Source organism: Mustela erminea, chromosome 1, assembly GCF_009829155.1.
Source record: "Mustela erminea isolate mMusErm1 chromosome 1, mMusErm1.Pri, whole genome shotgun sequence".
In the NCBI taxonomy this organism is placed as follows: domain Eukaryota; kingdom Metazoa; phylum Chordata; class Mammalia; order Carnivora; family Mustelidae; genus Mustela; species Mustela erminea.
Genome location: NC_045614.1, coordinates 145,081,520 through 145,097,823, shown reverse-complemented (window position 1 = coordinate 145,097,823; position 16,304 = coordinate 145,081,520). Strand labels below are relative to the sequence as shown.

At 45.2% G+C, this 16,304-nt stretch overlaps 1 protein-coding gene across 3 annotated transcripts in view; it reads right to left on the bottom strand.

Annotated features, from left to right (window-relative positions):
- Positions 1–14,912, bottom strand: part of WWTR1 (WW domain containing transcription regulator 1) — a 139,158-nt gene extending 124,246 nt beyond the window's left edge. Inside the window, exons 1-2 of one of the 3 annotated variants that reach the window (XM_032345783.1) lie at positions 14,791–14,912; positions 13,419–13,852 (exon numbers count right to left, since the gene is read on the bottom strand). In XM_032345783.1, coding sequence (XP_032201674.1) covers positions 13,419–13,852; positions 14,791–14,817 — 461 coding nt within the window. In that variant the 5' untranslated portion in view covers positions 14,818–14,912. Of the gene's footprint in view, positions 1–13,418; positions 13,853–14,284; positions 14,370–14,734 lie in introns of those variants that run through there. The other 2 variants (XM_032345773.1, XM_032345793.1) reach the window with 2 other exon arrangements.
- Positions 14,913–16,304: the final 1,392 nt, after the last annotated feature.

Sequence of the window (16,304 nt, the reverse complement as noted above, 5' to 3'; positions counted from 1 at the left end):
GAATAAACAGAACCTTGATTCCAGTTAACAGTGCAGAAAATTTAATTTTCCAGTAAGTCTGTCTTTAAGTTACCCTCATGTAACCATTTATTAATGACTGCTTACAAGTACTAGTTGTTCACTGAGTGAACAGTTAACTGACAAAACTTAGTAAACCTTAAAAACACATCTTCTATCCTATGTAAAATATATAGTCAACATGTTAGAAATCTTCGCACCCTCCTCTAAACTTCCTTCCTTCTTGTCACAATTAGAAACAACTCTATTGGTGCCATGGACAGCCAGCGTCTTGCCAATCTTCCTTCTCACCTCTTTTCTTCACTCCCCATATTTAATCCATCGCCAAAACCTGTCAAATTACTTCCATAACATCCCTTACATGGTTTCATTTCTTCCCTTTGCTAAAACCACCAAAGCAATTTCCCAGCGATTAAGGCACTCTTATGAGTACCTTCATCCCAGAGTGGGAGATTATTCAAGTCACTGATCTTGCTGCTAGAATGTCTATCCCCCCATTTCGTTCCAGTATGGCCTGAAGCAGAAAGACTTTAAAACCTGATCAGTTTGGAGCACCAAGGACATCAACTTCCTGAACCACAAAGCTAAATCCCAGTCTCTGAGCGACAGTTAGGCCAACAGAGCTTTTCAGCCTGAGACCTCGCCATCAGGCATCACATCCAGCCCTCTGTAATGCATCCAGATCTATACTCAGTCCTTAGGTTGTGTGAGGGTCAGCAAGGAACAAAGACCACCCACGCTCTGCTTCCCACAATGCCAAAACCACCAACCAATGCCATTATAAATGAATCATGTAATACATAATAAAATCCCTGGAAGATACATTGTGAGTAGTGGTTCCATGTGAGGACTAGAACTAGTGGGTGGAGTACTTTTACTTTTACTTTATATCCTTCAGTTCTGCTTATTTTTTATTTTTTAAGAAGCCAACACGGGGCGCCTGGGTGGCTCAGTCGTTAAGTGTCTGCCTTTGGATCAGGTCATGATCCCGGGGTCCTGGGATCAAGCCCTGCATCAGGCTCCCTGCTCAGCAGGATCCTGCCTGCTTTATCCCTCTCCAACTCCCCTTGCTTGTGTTCCCTCTCTGTCAAATAAATAAATAAAATCTTAAAAAAAAAAAAAAAGCCAGCTTTTAGGGGCTCAGTCGGTTGAGCAGCCAATTCTGTGTCAGTGGGGAGTCTGCTTGTCCCTCTGCCCCCCCCCCTTGCTCCTACTCTCTCAAATAGATTTTTAGTCTAGAAGTAAAATCAAGTCAGTAAGAGTTATGCCTGTTCACTTTAATTACATTTATCATTTGCTTGCTTTTTGATAGGTTTTCAATGGCAACCTCAACCTCTGAACCCTAGGCCATCAACTGTTTTTCATGGGCAAATTGAGAGAAAGACATATATTCAATATGACAATGTTTGCAGAAAAGCCACCCCAAAGGAATATACATTTTTACTTAATAATCCAGCATGTGTCTCTTTGTCCAGTCCCCATGCTTTGCACTGACTCTGTAGCTGATAGTGCTTCTAGGTAGATTACTCACAAGACAGAAGAGGATTTGGGATTATCTACAGTGTTCAGAACTGAAGTGCGCCAAAGCATATCTTTAAAACAATGAGCATAAGGACCACAAAGACATAAAATATATTATGTACCAAAAAATAGATGATAATCATCCTTTGTGCCATAGAACTTGTTTTCATACTAAGATTCAATATTCAATCTCTTAGATTGATCATTTTGGTTAAGTTAACCAGAGGTATAATAAATTGGTTGGTTGATACATAGAAGTCAGTTGTAAGGATGGGTGGAAAAATGAAATGATGTGTAGGTAAATGGATGGATGGATGGGATGAAAAGGGAAGGGAAGGGAAGGAAAAGAAGAGAAGGGTTAAAAGAAACGTATCCGCGTCTCACACTATCTGTGGAAAGAGATCAGTGTTCTTCTAGTTTCAATCTGTCAAGGCCAGTATGTGGTCCCATTGTAGGTGCCTTGTACATAGCCCAGGCCACACATGATTAATCACACAGCTCTGCAACACCCAGATGACCGTGTTCCATGAGACAATCCCACTGGTCCCATCCTTACATGGCCCCCCATTCTATATACAAGTCTCTAAACATTTTTGACCTATGCATCTTGTCCGTCAGGGATGGGTTACATACATCTGCACACTCGTCTCTGTTTAGAGACCACACTTTGAGTCGCACAGAAACACTGGGTCAAGCACTTCACAATGCAATGTCATTCATTCTAAACAGCAGGGCACCCATGTAACTGGTCCGCGTGCACCTGCCAGACCGTGCATCCCCCTCGTATGAGAAGGGTGGATATAATGATTAACAGTGGGGATAGAAGATGACAGATAAATCAGGCAACAGACAAGCTAGATAGGTAATTAATTAGATAGGACCATACTGCTACTGTTCCTGTAGCACATCTCTGGATAAAGTGTTAACAGTGGTCCTCTAAAACTAGGGATCCAAGGAAGATCAGAAGAACTTATTTTTCCATTTCCATTCCTCCAGTAGTGTTTGGGCATATATTATTTTTATAATTAAAAAGAGAGGGGTGCCTGAGTGGCTTGCTCAGTTAAGGGTCTGCCTTCAGCTCAAGTCATGATCCCAGAATCCTGACTGCCCTGGGCTCAGGTCATGATCCTGGAATTCCCGGATCAAGTCCCACAGCAGGCTCCCCGCTTGGTGGGGAGTCTACTCCTCCCTCTGACCCTCCCCCTCTCTCACCCTCCCTAATACATAAATAAAATCTTTAAATAAATGAATAAGTTATCTGAAAACATTAACCCATGATTCAGCATTGTGAGTTTGTATGAAAAGGCTCTCAAGAGTCTTCACTAAGAGTTCAGAAAGGATGTGCTTGAGAGGGAGGCCCCTAACTGCTCAGCCTGGCATCCTCGGGGGGCACAGCCCCGGTGGGCTTCGGTGGCATAACTCTGTTTCTGGACTCTCCATTTTGCCTTTGCCAGCTGATCTGTCTCAGAGAAACTGAGAAACCATCCAAAACCACAAGACAGGATTCTGGGAACAGCCGAACCGCAAGCTATTCATTTATAAGCAGAAATGGCAGACTCAGTGGAGTAGCCTGATATCCTACTAACTTGGAAAGCAAAGACCACCCACTATTGTGGAATAGCACATGCTAAATCAAATCTATGACAGAGAGAGAGATCTACGGAGGGACAGATGGGTGAGTGAATTGCTATGAAAGGTTCTATCATTTCAAACTCTTTTAAATCAGTATCCTTAGTTCCTTAAATAACTAGGAAGACCTCGACATCAGAGACAATGGCGAGGTCTTGTGCCACATTCAGATAAAGCTGGGACTGGTGTATCTGAGGGGATGAGAAAATTGACACTGACTAGCGGAAGGTCACTGCGCCCGTTCTAGCTGAGGTTCTGGAGCCTCAATAGGACACATAGTCATCCACCAACCGTCACTTAACTTTCGACCCAAGATAAGCCAGACTTTACTTGGCCTCAAAAACACATCCTGAGCACTTCTTTCTCTGAACTTGTCTTCCTGCCCCCTCCTTCCTAGAAGGCCTCCTTGCTCACCTACCCACATTCCTCCCATTTTTCAAGACTCCGTGTATGTCAACTAACTTTACAAAGACTTCTCTGAACACCTACATCCCCTATCCATCTTCCACACTGCATCATAGTATGTGGAGCTGTTTCTTTTTTTTTTTCTTTAAAGTTTATTTATTTATTAGAGAGAGAGAGAGCACAAGCAGGGAGAGGCAGGCAGGCAGAGGAAGAAGCAAACTCCCCACCGAGCAAGAAGCCCGATGTGCGGCTCCATCTCAGGACCCTGGGATCATGACCTGAGCCGAAGGCAGAGGCTTAACCCACTGAGCCACCCAGGCGCCCCTGGACCTATGATTCTAAGCTTGCAGTCCAAGAGGCACAGACACAATGGAACTCCATTCCTGAGCACGGCAGGTTCCAATGAGGAATTCTAGTGCACGAGCTTCCAATGCAGAGGGCCACCAGAAAGTCTTAGAGGATTCCTTCCTTATCATGCATCCGCTTCTTTGCCAGGCACTATGCTGAACTTAATTAATATCGAGCAAGACAAGTACCAATCTTACCCTCAGGGAGGTGACAGTATAGTGAAAAAGAGAAATAAAGCAACAGAAATCTGGCAGCAGTGCTATAGCTGGGGGGCCACGGGAGACCAGCAGCAGGAGCATCCACGCTCCTGCGGGGGCTGTGAGTCAGGGAAAACCTCCTGTAGGGAAAACCTTGATGCAGGATGGTATCGAAGCAGCTGCCTCAAACGAGCGCAGGAGTTAGCCAGGCAAGAAGCAGGAAAATAATGTTCCAGGCACAGGTAACAGACTGTGCCAAGTTCTTGGGGCCAGCAGGAGGACAGCCAATGGGAGAACTAAGAGACGTTCAGCACGGCTGCAAAGTTCAGACGCGTAACCATAACAGAAACGACTGCCTTATTGTGACACTCCTCCCAAGAGCTTCCAACACACAGTGAGCAGCTGCTCTAGGCTCTATGGCCCCAGAAGGTCTGGACGCAGCTATTTCGCCTGATTTTGTCTTTGCTCTTCTTGTCTCCCCAGCTAGACCGTCAGCTGCCTGAGGTCGGGGAAACCTGCTGCAGTCTCTCCCCTCACAGCACACGGCCCCAGTGTTAGCACATGAGACTAGTTCAGTGATTTCTCGTTGTCGATGCTGAAACAGCTAACGATCCTTATGGTGGTATGAGGGAAAAGGTCTCGGGAGATAGCACCCATGTCCCCGCCACTGCCATCTCAACTGGGAACAGTCCCAGTAATAAGCAAACTATTAACAGTACTTACTGTGCCAGCCACAGCACTAAGTACTTTACGCAGATTTCCTGATTTCACTTCATCTAACTAGGGCCAAGCAAATGAGTATCATTTCTTCCTTTCGTATTTATCCTCTGCTGTACCTGGATGGAACATCAGAAGTCCAGGAAGTAGGACATGCAAATAAAGACGACGCTGAAGGAAATCCGTGTGACCTAAGGATCTGCCATAATCCTACTTCTTATCCTGAGGCGACTTGAATGGAGAATTCTGGGTTAAGAGTTTAGTCATTACTGTGTCAGTTCATTCCTTAAGAAAATAACCCAAAATGAGAAAAACACAAGCAGTTCCCAAAAAGCATCCATTTAGTACTGTAAGCTCCACGCTCCGGTTACTGAGCTACGGCTGAGAGATTTCCCCACACCCTGCCACACCTACCCAAATCTACAACTCCATCTTTTTTTTGTTTTTAAGATTTTTATTTTTAAGTAATCTCTACACCTCATGTGGGGCTCAGACTCACAACCCTGAGCTCAGGACTCACAAGCTCCACTGACTGAGCCAGCCAAGGGTCCCCCCTACGACTGCATCTTTACATCCTTCTTTGTCTTCTTTCTTCTACAGTTTTTGTAACTACCCCACCCTCCAATTTAAAAAGAAATATATGGGGCGCCTGGGTGGCTCATATGGTTGAATGCCTGCCTTCAGCTCAGGTTATGATCCCGGGGGGTCCAGGGATCAAGCCCTGCATGGGGCTCCCTGCTCAGTGGGGAGTCTGCTTCTCCCTCTCCCTTTACTGGCCCCCTGCTTGTACTCTCTCACTCTGTCAAATAAACAAATAAGATCTCAAAAAAAAAAGAAAAAGAAAAGAAAAGAAACATATGTTTATTATAGGACATCTGGAATATACAGAAAGGCAGAAAGTAAACAAGAAAAATCATCCAGAATTTCAAAAATGACCATTTTGGTATCTATCCTTCTAGCCCATACACACACACAGACACACACACACCTTTGAAAGTAAAATCAGGACTACACTATTATCTATCACAAGGTATTGTAATTGTTGGTTTTCTTGTGTTATATCCCACTTGTCTGACATACAGGACTTTTTATTTCCAAGCACTAATAATTAACGATTAAATCAAGAGATATAGATTAAAATATGCTATGTATCCACAAAGCACACTGGAAAGAAAAAAAAAATCTGTAACTTGACTCAAATATAAAAATCTCAATATAAAAATAACAAAAGGCACAGAAAAGGTTTCCCAAAGTAAGATCTGTAAAGCATTCCTGAGAGGATGGCAACCAATGATAGTTGTAATAAAAATGTTCAAATCACATGAGCTTGTGAAATACTGGCTTAAACAAAAATAAACTAGTTTTTCTGATGACTTTGGAGTCCTTAATGTATATTATGAAATTCCAAGAATGGGATAGAGCATGCAACATATCCCAAAGTTCCTGGTCCAGAAACCCCATGTTCACAAAGCATCTGAATGGACTGGGGCCAAAGAATACAGTTGGAGAACACGGCTCTCCTGATTATTTCAATGCACTAAACATGCACAGCCCCCCTCAGTGAAAGGGCCACCCTCTCAGAATCTGCCTTTCATTAATAAGCTAATTACTTCAGTGCTCCGTCTTTCAAACCACCTTTCAAAAAGAAAATCATCCCTATGGGGCGCCTGGGTGGCTCAGTGGGTTGGGCCTCTGCCTTCGGCTCGGGTCATGCGGGGAGCCTGCTTCCTCCTCTCTCTCTCTCTCTCTCTCTGCCTGCCTCTCTGCCCACTTGTGATCTCTCTCTGTCAAATAAATAAATAAAATCTTAAAAAAAAAAAAAAAGAAAGAAAGAAAAGAAAAGAAAACCATCCCGTAGACTGGTTGATTCTTTTTTTTTTTTTTTTTTTAAGATTTTAGTTACTCATTTGAGAGAAAGAAAGAGCGCATAAGCAGGGAAAACAGCAGAGGGAGAAGCAGATTTCCCACTGAGCGTGGAGCCCAGTGCAATCCTTATCTCTGGATGTGAGTGAGGATCATGACCCGAGAGGAAGGCAGACGCTTATCTGACTGAGCCACCCAGATGCCCCTGGGATTGGTTGATTCTTTGACTTCTATCACCCTCTCCTGTGGTTAAATACACAACTGAAGAAGGAAGAGAAAGGAGAGAATGATATATAAGGCTGTAATTCCTGTAAGTCCTAACTAGTCAACAAACAAAAACCAAGCCTCCATACCGCCTCAAACCTCTACAGCAATTTATTTCTCATCAATCTCTGCGATGATAAAGGCAATGAGAAGCAAGCCAGCTCTTTTTTTTCCCTAGAAACTACTTTACTAACATTATTTAAGTAACCTTCTTCACAAGCCCTCCTCAGTGTCCCTGATCCTGACATCCATGAGGTCACCCGCCTTCCCTGTCCCATCTGTGCTCCCTATAAAATGATACACAATTATTAATGGTGAAGACCTTGATAAGAATAAAATGTAATAGGCACTGTGGATATACCATCCATTTCTGGTTTATTTGTTTTTCTCATCCCCTCTCTCTCTCCAGCACCAAGAGCTCCACATTTGACCACCCAGAGGGAGTTCAGAAGCAGACTCCAATGCTCCATCCACCACTCCAGAGTTATCTGGTCACCAAGGAGACCTAATTACAGGGCCTAATTATGGGCACGTAATTGGCATGAGGCATCATGGTGCAGGGGCAGGAGTACAGGTTTTAGGATCACATTATTCTAATCCCATCCCTGCCACTCACCTGATACATGACCCTGGGCCACTTACTCAACTTCAGGGAGCCTCAGTTTCCTCAAGAATAGTATGAGATAATAGTGTGTACCTATTCAGAGGGTCACTGTGAGGGTTAAATATATATATATATATACACATACACACACACACACATATACATATACATACCCACACAAATATATATATATATATATATATATATAATGTGAAAGTACCTAGGGTTATGAAAAAAAGAAAAAAAGGTTCACACACACACACGTGTCAGGAGTGTGCTCCACAGGCGGTTCTGGGGTTGTCTCTCTAGAAAGCACTGACTCAGCTCCCTCCCTTGTCTGGTCACCAGCAAATGTCACTTACCCCTGCCTCCTCTTCTCTCTCCACTTCTTGATCCCTCCCCTCCACCCTACACCCTACTCATAAAATTGGCCCAACCAGTAGCCATGAGCCAGATTTTAAAAAAACAAACAAACAAACAAAAAAAGTACACTGTCTTTAGAAGGGATGCCGCATCCTCTGCCCAATATGCTGAAGTTACAGGGCACCCACAGTGGACAATCCTATTCAGGTTTTTTAACAGGAAAATCGTCTTTATTTTACATTTAAAAAGCTGACTTTCAATTCCGGATCCAGGTTGTCATTCAGAGCCATAACTGTAACCAAGAGTCACAACCAGCTTTTATCCTACTGCCAAGGTTTCTGCATCTGATTTTGGTCAGGTAGAGAGCATATGTGTGTGGACAGAGACGCAACCGGAGGCAAGAATGAACTTGTATTGAAAGTCGGCTATGAGCCAGACTCTTCAAATATGTTATCGCTTCAAAAATATCGTTTCAAAATATCCTGAAATCCTGAAATAGCTTATTACTCTTATTAATACGTATTTTACAGACAAGGAAACTGAGGCAGCTGGCAATATTTTTTTAAGGACAAAAGGCCCTTCATGAAATCAACTACATTATATTGCCATCCAAAGGTAAACGGGAAAAAAAAAAGTCAGTTCTTTTTTTTAAGAAAATAAATTTAAAACAACTTTTAAAATAAATATTTTGAAATTAAAAAGTATCTGAATATTTTACCTCCCACAAACAATTCTTATTAAGTTACTCAAGCATGGGCGCCTGGGTGGCTCAGCCAGTTAAGCATCTGCCTTCCACTCAGGTCATGATCCCAGGGTCCTGGAATCGAGTCCCATATAGGGCTTCCTGCTCAGTGAGGAGTCTGCTTCTCCCTCTCCCTCTGCCTCTCACCCCCACTCGTTTTCTCTCTTAAATAAATAAATCTTAAAAAAAAAAAAAGAAGAAGAAGAAGAAGAAGAAGAAGAAGTTACTCAAGCATGTACTCCAGCAAAATGAGGGCATAAACCAAAAAAGAGGAAGACATGAGAAAAGGAAATTCTACTTCCAGCCATGGAGGGGAGAAAAGAGAAATGCCAGGATGACAACTCTCTTGGACACCTAGAGAACAATCAGAATCCAGAATGGCACAAAAAGTTAAAGAAGTCTGGGCATAAAAGCTTAGGGAAATGAGACTTAATAGCTGATGGAATTTAGAGCCTAAAAAATTTTGAGAGGCAAGTAATGAACAAATAAAAAGCAATTAGAAATACTTGAAAAAATGTTTCGGAGAGTCAAGATCCAATTATGAAGAAACTCAAAAGGTGACAGAAATTTAAACAACTGGTTAAGAGTCTCAGGGGTTCCTGGATGGCTCAGGCAGCTCAGGTCCTGATCTCAGGGTCTTGGGATGGAGATGCATCAGGCTCCATGCTGAGTTGGGTTGAGATCCTCTCTCCCTTCCTCAGCTTCACTCCCCCCCACCACTTGCACACTTGCTGTCACTAAAATAAAAATTTTTAAAACAAACAAAGAAAGAGTTTGATGGAAAGAAAGAACCCATTCAAGTTTGGTGCCAGATATATCCTCCTTTGATTGACCAGGAGTCCTGACACCAGAAGGAAGGTAACAAGTCTAAACTTTAATCTTTATATAAAAAGCAACTAATTATAGTTATAGAAATGTAATAATGTAAATGTTGTCTCTAGATTTTCAACTTTAATAATAATTTATGAATAAGTAGGTCAAGTTAAAAGCAAAACACAAAACTTGCTGGTTATGGGTTCCTGGCTTTGGACCATAAACGTGTCATTCAAAAAGAGCAAGAATTCTAGGGACAGCCCCAAACCTCCTTCACTTACAAAAAGGTAGTTAAGAAATACTGTCAAAGTTGACAAAGAATAACAAAGGTGATCTAACAGACAAACTAAAAATAATATAAATACCAAAATTGGGGGAGATTACAAAAAAAAAAAAAAAAACAGTTCAAGGAGCTACACTCTCATTTTGAATTAGAAGTTAAAAATTGATAAATCAAAAAATGGTGATAAGAGCATACTAGGGTTAAGGAAGTAACAATCAAAGAATTAAATACAGAAACAGTTAAAATAAAACCTAAAAGGCTCCCTCTGTGAGCCTTGAGGAGGTGAAGGAAACCATTGTTTTTCAACAAAAGTCCTTCTGTACTACTGGATTTGTTACTAAGTGCATAGATCACTTTGACAAAAATAATTTTCTATGGCACTTTTCAGAAAAGAGAAAACACTAAAATTATTTCTAAAAATTGGGAGGGGCAAGCAAATGTTATCACTGAAACTATATTTAAGAGTGTAGATAACGGGTGCCTGGATGGTTCAGTCAGTTAAGCATCTGCCTTTGGCTCAGATCATGATTATGGGGTCCTAGCATTGACTCCCGCATCAGGCTCCCTGTTCAGCAAGGAGTCTGCTTCTCCCTCTCCCTCTGCCTCTCTGCCTACTTGTTTTCTCAATAAAATCTTCAAAAAAAAAAAAAAAAAAAGAAGAAGAAGAAAAAAGAAAAGAGGATAAAATATTTTTTCTTATACAATGTTACTCAAATAATATTTTTCTGTAAGAATATAAAGTCCTACTGAAGCCAAACTGTGTTCCTCATTACAATTTTGTTTTCTGGTTCATGTGTAATAAACATATATCCCATTTGTAACCAGAATTTTTTTTTTTTAAGATTTTTTATTTATTTATTTGACAGAGAGAGATCACAAGTAGGCAGAGAGGCAGGCAGAGAGAGAGAGAGGAGGAAGCAGGCTCCCTGCTGAGCAGAGAGCCCAATGCGGGACTCGATGCCAGAACCCTGAGATCATGACCTGAGCCGAAGGCAGCGGCTTAACCCACTGAGCCACCCAGGCACCCCCAGAATTTTTTTTTTAATCTTTAATGTTATCAGTGGTCAAAGTCAGTGTGCCAGGTGTCTAGGAGCCTGAACACCTACATTTATAAAAGCCTTGACTGACAGAATCAACGATAGGATGCTACTGCTATTCCCACTTCACAGATGCTAGAGCAAAATAGATTTTATGATTAACTGAGGGTCAGTTGCCACCATTTTTCAAGCTTCTATTTAATCCATCAAAATCTGTTGCCTTTGGAGGCTGTGTAACAAAGTGTGACATACCACATTTAACTTACTCCAACTGTGGGGCGCCTGGGTGGGTCAGTGGGTTAAACGTCTGCCTTCAACTCAGGTCATGATCTCAGAGTCCTGGGATTGAGCCCACATCAGGCTCTCTGCTCAGCAGGGAGCCTGCTTCCCCCTCTCTCTCAGCCTGGCTCTCTGCCTACTTGTGATCTCTCTCTATCTCTGTCAAATAAATAAATAAAATCTTAAAAAAAAAAAAAGTGGTTTAACTTACTCCAGCTTTAAACAAAGCCCCCCAAAAAACCCCGAGAACTCCTGGCAGATTGCTTGTCTTGAACAATAGTCACAATGACTTTATTTCTTAAATTGCCTTAGCTCCTTGGCCAGAAAGTTTCCCAGGGCTGCATCAAATCAAACTAGCCTACTACCTACATTGTTTCAGCTGTGGATTTCACTGGCTATCCAAAGTGAATGAAGATGTACTTAGCTTTGGACTGCAGAGTGGCTGTCACTGGGGGGATGGGACACATGAATCTGAGCAACTTTCTCTAAACCCAAAGCTAACTTCCTTTTTTGCCCTAGTTTCAATCATTCAGTCATTATGCATAAAAGGTAATTTTTTTTTTTGCTTTTGGGGGAGGGGCCCTTTTTCTCCTAGCTTTCCTCTGACATTAGGCAAGCCTAGTTCTTATTTCATGTTTTTTATAACCACAGGTATACTGATCATATATCATACATTTGTGTGTGTGTGTATATTCATAAGCGCAGTTTAAAAGTCATTTGGGACCAAAAAAGATCCTCCTAAATTACTGGACCATTTTCTATGTGCATGTATTACTAAGTCCATTTCTGTAACGGCCACAATAAATATTCAAAAACACATTTACCTAAGTAAATTTTGGAGCTTTTATGTACCACAGAAACTAATGTCATCCTTCAGAACAGCATCATCACTTTTAGAAAAATGTCATGTTATTACATTACATACTTGAATTCCACCAGCCATTTAGAAGCCGAAGTACTGAGTACATGTCCACGCTAACACTCAAAGCCTGGGGGAAGGCCAGCTGCAGAATAACTATCAAGTCTCTTTCAGGACAAGTGCTTCTCAGCATCACACCAACCCCGGAAACAAAATAAAGAACTCCTCCTTGCACAAGATCTCAACAGCACTGGGATGGGGAAGGAATTACTGGTTACCAGTATGAGTCGAAGAGCTGGCTACAGCAAAGCTCGTCCCTTATACATAGTTGCTGCAAGATCCAACTGACAGCAGTCAAGTATTAGTGACAAAGAAAGGCCTGACTGTATTTTTAAAAGAGCACATAATGTCTCAGCAGAAGTTTTAAACTAAGGCCTCTGCATCAAAGCAATTTCAACTTTAAGATTAAGTCTAAGGCAGGTTCTAAGAAGAGGAGTTTCTCTCCATGGCAGTGAACGGCCCCCCAGTGCAGGCAATCTGGAACCAAGTGGTCCAGCTGGCACAACCTCCACCAGGCCATCAACAGCCTGACCCCCCTTGACCTCACTGGTTCCATTTCAAGTTCCAGTTTGGTTTCTCCTCTGGAACATAATTATCTTAGGGTACCACAACTGAAACAATCTTTATGTCTGTGAATATATTTTCCTGTACAGTCTAATGTAAACATTATCACATCAAGAAAACTCTAACAATGTGAAAGGGAAGCATCATTAACAAAACAGGTTCCTGATCCGTTGGTATTTTAGGTTACTAAGTGCAACATAATAAAACTCCTGACCCAATTTCCACACAATTGATTTTCCAGCCCGCAACTACTTCAGCACAGAGTTGCTAATTACATCACTGTGCTGTGTGGTCATTACATCACTCAGCTGGGAGCAGCAAGGCCTACTAGGCAGTGTTCACTTTTCTAGCCTGCTTTTCCTAAGAATGGAGAGACTGCAGACCACCTACACTCCCAAGAGTCCCTCTCCTTCCCATGCTCAAAAATGTTCTAGAATTTACCTCTGTGTCATATCCCAATGGACCAAGCTCTGGGGCATCTGTCTTGGAGTCAACATGTAAGAGGGTAAGGGTTTGTGCCCAGAAATCTGTACCACTATTCCAGATTCTGGACAAAGTCAGCTATGTGTTTTATGAGAATCACTGCAAAGCTACTTTTTTCCTCCCCTCCTACCTCTACGAGTTTCCCAGATCCCCAATCTCTTGGGATTTCCACGACCCTGGAAGAACCTCACCAAAGGCTCTTCTTATCCTTTACCATTCCAACACCCAGAGACGCACTCCCTACTTCCAGCTTCCCAGATCCTTTGGAAAGAAACGTGGAAGGACACACACGCGCGCATGCACGCATCCCAACAAGCATGCGCACCCTGGGCACCGGGACTGTGCCCCCCTGACTTCGGGCTCACTTACTTGAGGAAGTACCTCTGGCCAGTGGCCGTGAAGGTCATCTCCCAGCCCGGGGGCAGTGGCAGCTCGTCGGTCACATCGTAGGACTGCTGGCGGAGGTGCGCATGCTGCTGCGCTGGACTGCCTGCAGCACCCGCGCCGGTGCCCAGCTGCAGGGACGCGGGCGACGAGTGTGAGCGGACGTGCTGGGCGCCGCTGGCCAGCCGGGGCCCAGGGTGTCCGCCGGACGAGTCGGTGCTCGACTGGCGCGAGTGTGAGCCAGAATCAGGCTCCTTGAAAAACGACTCCGGCAGGATCTTCTTCCGCCACGAGCTGGGCTTGGGGTTCATGACCGAGTTGAAGAGGGCTTCGAGGTCCGTGTCTAGGTCCTGCGTGACGTGGATCACTTGCTGCCCGGGTGGCGGGAGCGGAGGGGGCACCGAGGCCGGATTCATCTTCTGCGAAGAGAAAGGAGGTCAGATCAGCCTTTTATTTAATAAAGTCGGAGGAGGGGGTCCGGGGACAGAGAGAAACAAAAGAAAAAGAGGAGAGTGATAGGTGTCCGCCTCAGGATCCCAGACACTCAGCGGTAAGGCCAGCCGGATGGGGGAGGGGTCCCTCCCGGCCTGGAGAATTATGCAACTTTCTCGAAGCAAGTTAAGTTGCCGGGAGGACGAGAAGGAAGGGCGGGGGTGGGGAGGGGGGAGTAACCACACTCGGGAGGGTGCCGAACTGTTGGTGGCGAAGGACAGATCGCAACTTTCCCGGGCAGGCAGCCCCCCAAAGTCTCAACCCGAGCCAGCTCCACGGCATCGCGACTCCGGAAGCCCGAGGAGCCTAGGCGCCCAGGGGTGGAACGGGGTGAGCGGGCGCGCTCCAGCGGGCTCTACCTGGGCGCGCAGCGAAGCCGAGTCTGGCCGTGCGGCGGCCGCCGTCCCGCCCGAACTTGTCGTCCGGCCCCAGTCGCTCGGGTGCGACCCGAGCTTGCGGGCTTGTAGCCGGGGCCCTGCTGGCAAATCCCGACTTGGTGCCTGGCAGCCGAGGGGCTTCAGCTCTCACATCCCCCGAACTGGCCTCAGGCGTTCGCGCTCCGCGAGAAGGAGGCGGAGGAGAAGCAGACAGCGCGGCCGCCGCGGCTCCCGGACTGTCCCATAAACAAAGTTTGGAGCGAACTCCCACTCCCAGAAAAGAGGCGGGCCCGAAAGTTGAGCTGTTGAATTATGCATGACCTTCTAGTCCTGAGCCTGCCTGCCCCCGCTCGTCCCTCCCCTTCCTCCTCCTCGTCCTCGTCCTCCTCCTCCCCCACCCGGGCTCCAGAAAACCCTGGGCGTGATAGGTACTTCGCTGGGTGAGAGGAGACGGGTGCCCCCCATCCACTCCTCCCGGCCGCGCAGACCTTTCCCGCGGAGTCCTGGACCTGCATTCCTTCGAGTTTACCGCGGACTCAGGGCGGGATCAAAGGGAAAGTGGCTGCGCTTGTTGAATCAAGGGCTTGTAGACCGAAACTAGGGCTGGGGGCGGCGGAGGGCACGCGAGCGAGCGGCCCAGACCGAGGGAGGGCCGGTCCTGGCTGCCGGGCCCTCCCTTCGTGCTTGGCGTCGAGGCTCGGAGCGCCCAGAGCGCAGCGCTGATCCGAGGTTCTGCCTGAGGGCGGGTTCGGGTCCGCCCTGGCGCGGGGAGGCAAGGCCAGCCTTTCCACGGGAGGCTTCTTAGCGCTTGTGACCATATTTGGTCTGGCGAGGAGGCATCTTGGCTGTTTGGCTTGCAGTTGTCTGCTAGAGCGCAGACGGTGCCCAGAAAGTGCCTCTGTCACTCGAGCTGCGGCTTTGCCAGCGGGTGCGTTGTAAACAAACAGCCTTGAAACCATTCATCAGTGCTTAGTCTCCTTGCGTGACTCGGGTCACTAGAAATTGAGAAGAAACCTGGTCAAAGCTGGGTACTGGAAAGGGAGAGCAATCGCGCCCCCCTCCCCCGCGACATCCGCGCGGGTTGTGGGAGGATTGGAATGTCCCTGACGCCCTCCAGAGAGCCTGGAGACGGGATGGAACACGAGCAGGTGGCTGGGAGTAGAGAGGGTGCGCCAGTGACCCGGAAAAAACCACCCACCCTCCCACCGGCTGGATCTAGGAGAGGGGTGGAGACCCCCAGTCCCTAGATGTAGCTTGGCAAGACGCTGCGGGGAAGTGGGAAGCGGCCTTGGCCTTCGGAGCAATTCAGTTCCTCCCTCCCTTGTCCCCTCTCTACTGGGGGGAAGGGGAAAGCGGCTGTAAGGTAAGTCACGTTTCACAAAGCCCCTACCCCATGCCATTTGATTCAAACAGAAGTTTGTGAAATAAGGCAAATGAGGCAACAGACAGTCTGGACTTAACAGTGGTTGGACTTAACGATTTTTCCACTTTAGGGTGGTGCAAAAGGGATGTACATTCAAACTTTACTTGGAATTTTGAATTTTGACCTTTTCCCAGGGTAGTGGTTTGCCGTGCCATACTCTTGATGCTGGGCAGCCCTCCCACCAGAAGGGTAAACAACTTACACTTACAGCCATTCTGTAACCATATAACAATTGTCTTTCACTTTCAGCAGCGTAGTCAATAAATTACTTGAAATATTCAACACGTTGTTATAAAACAGGCTTTGTGTTAGATGATTTTGCCCCACTGTAGGTTAATGTAAATGTTCTGAGCACATTTTGGATAGGCTAGGCTGAACTATGATGTTCGGTATTAAATGCATTTTCAGCGTAGGGTATTTTCAGTTTACCATGGATTTATCGGACCTCATCCTACCTAAATTGAGAAAGATTTATAAAACATTTTGAACAACCCATCTATCCTCTTCCTTAAATAAAATCATATTAAGTGCAAGTATTGCACCTCACTATTTTTATAAGGATGAAATAAAGTCTAAATC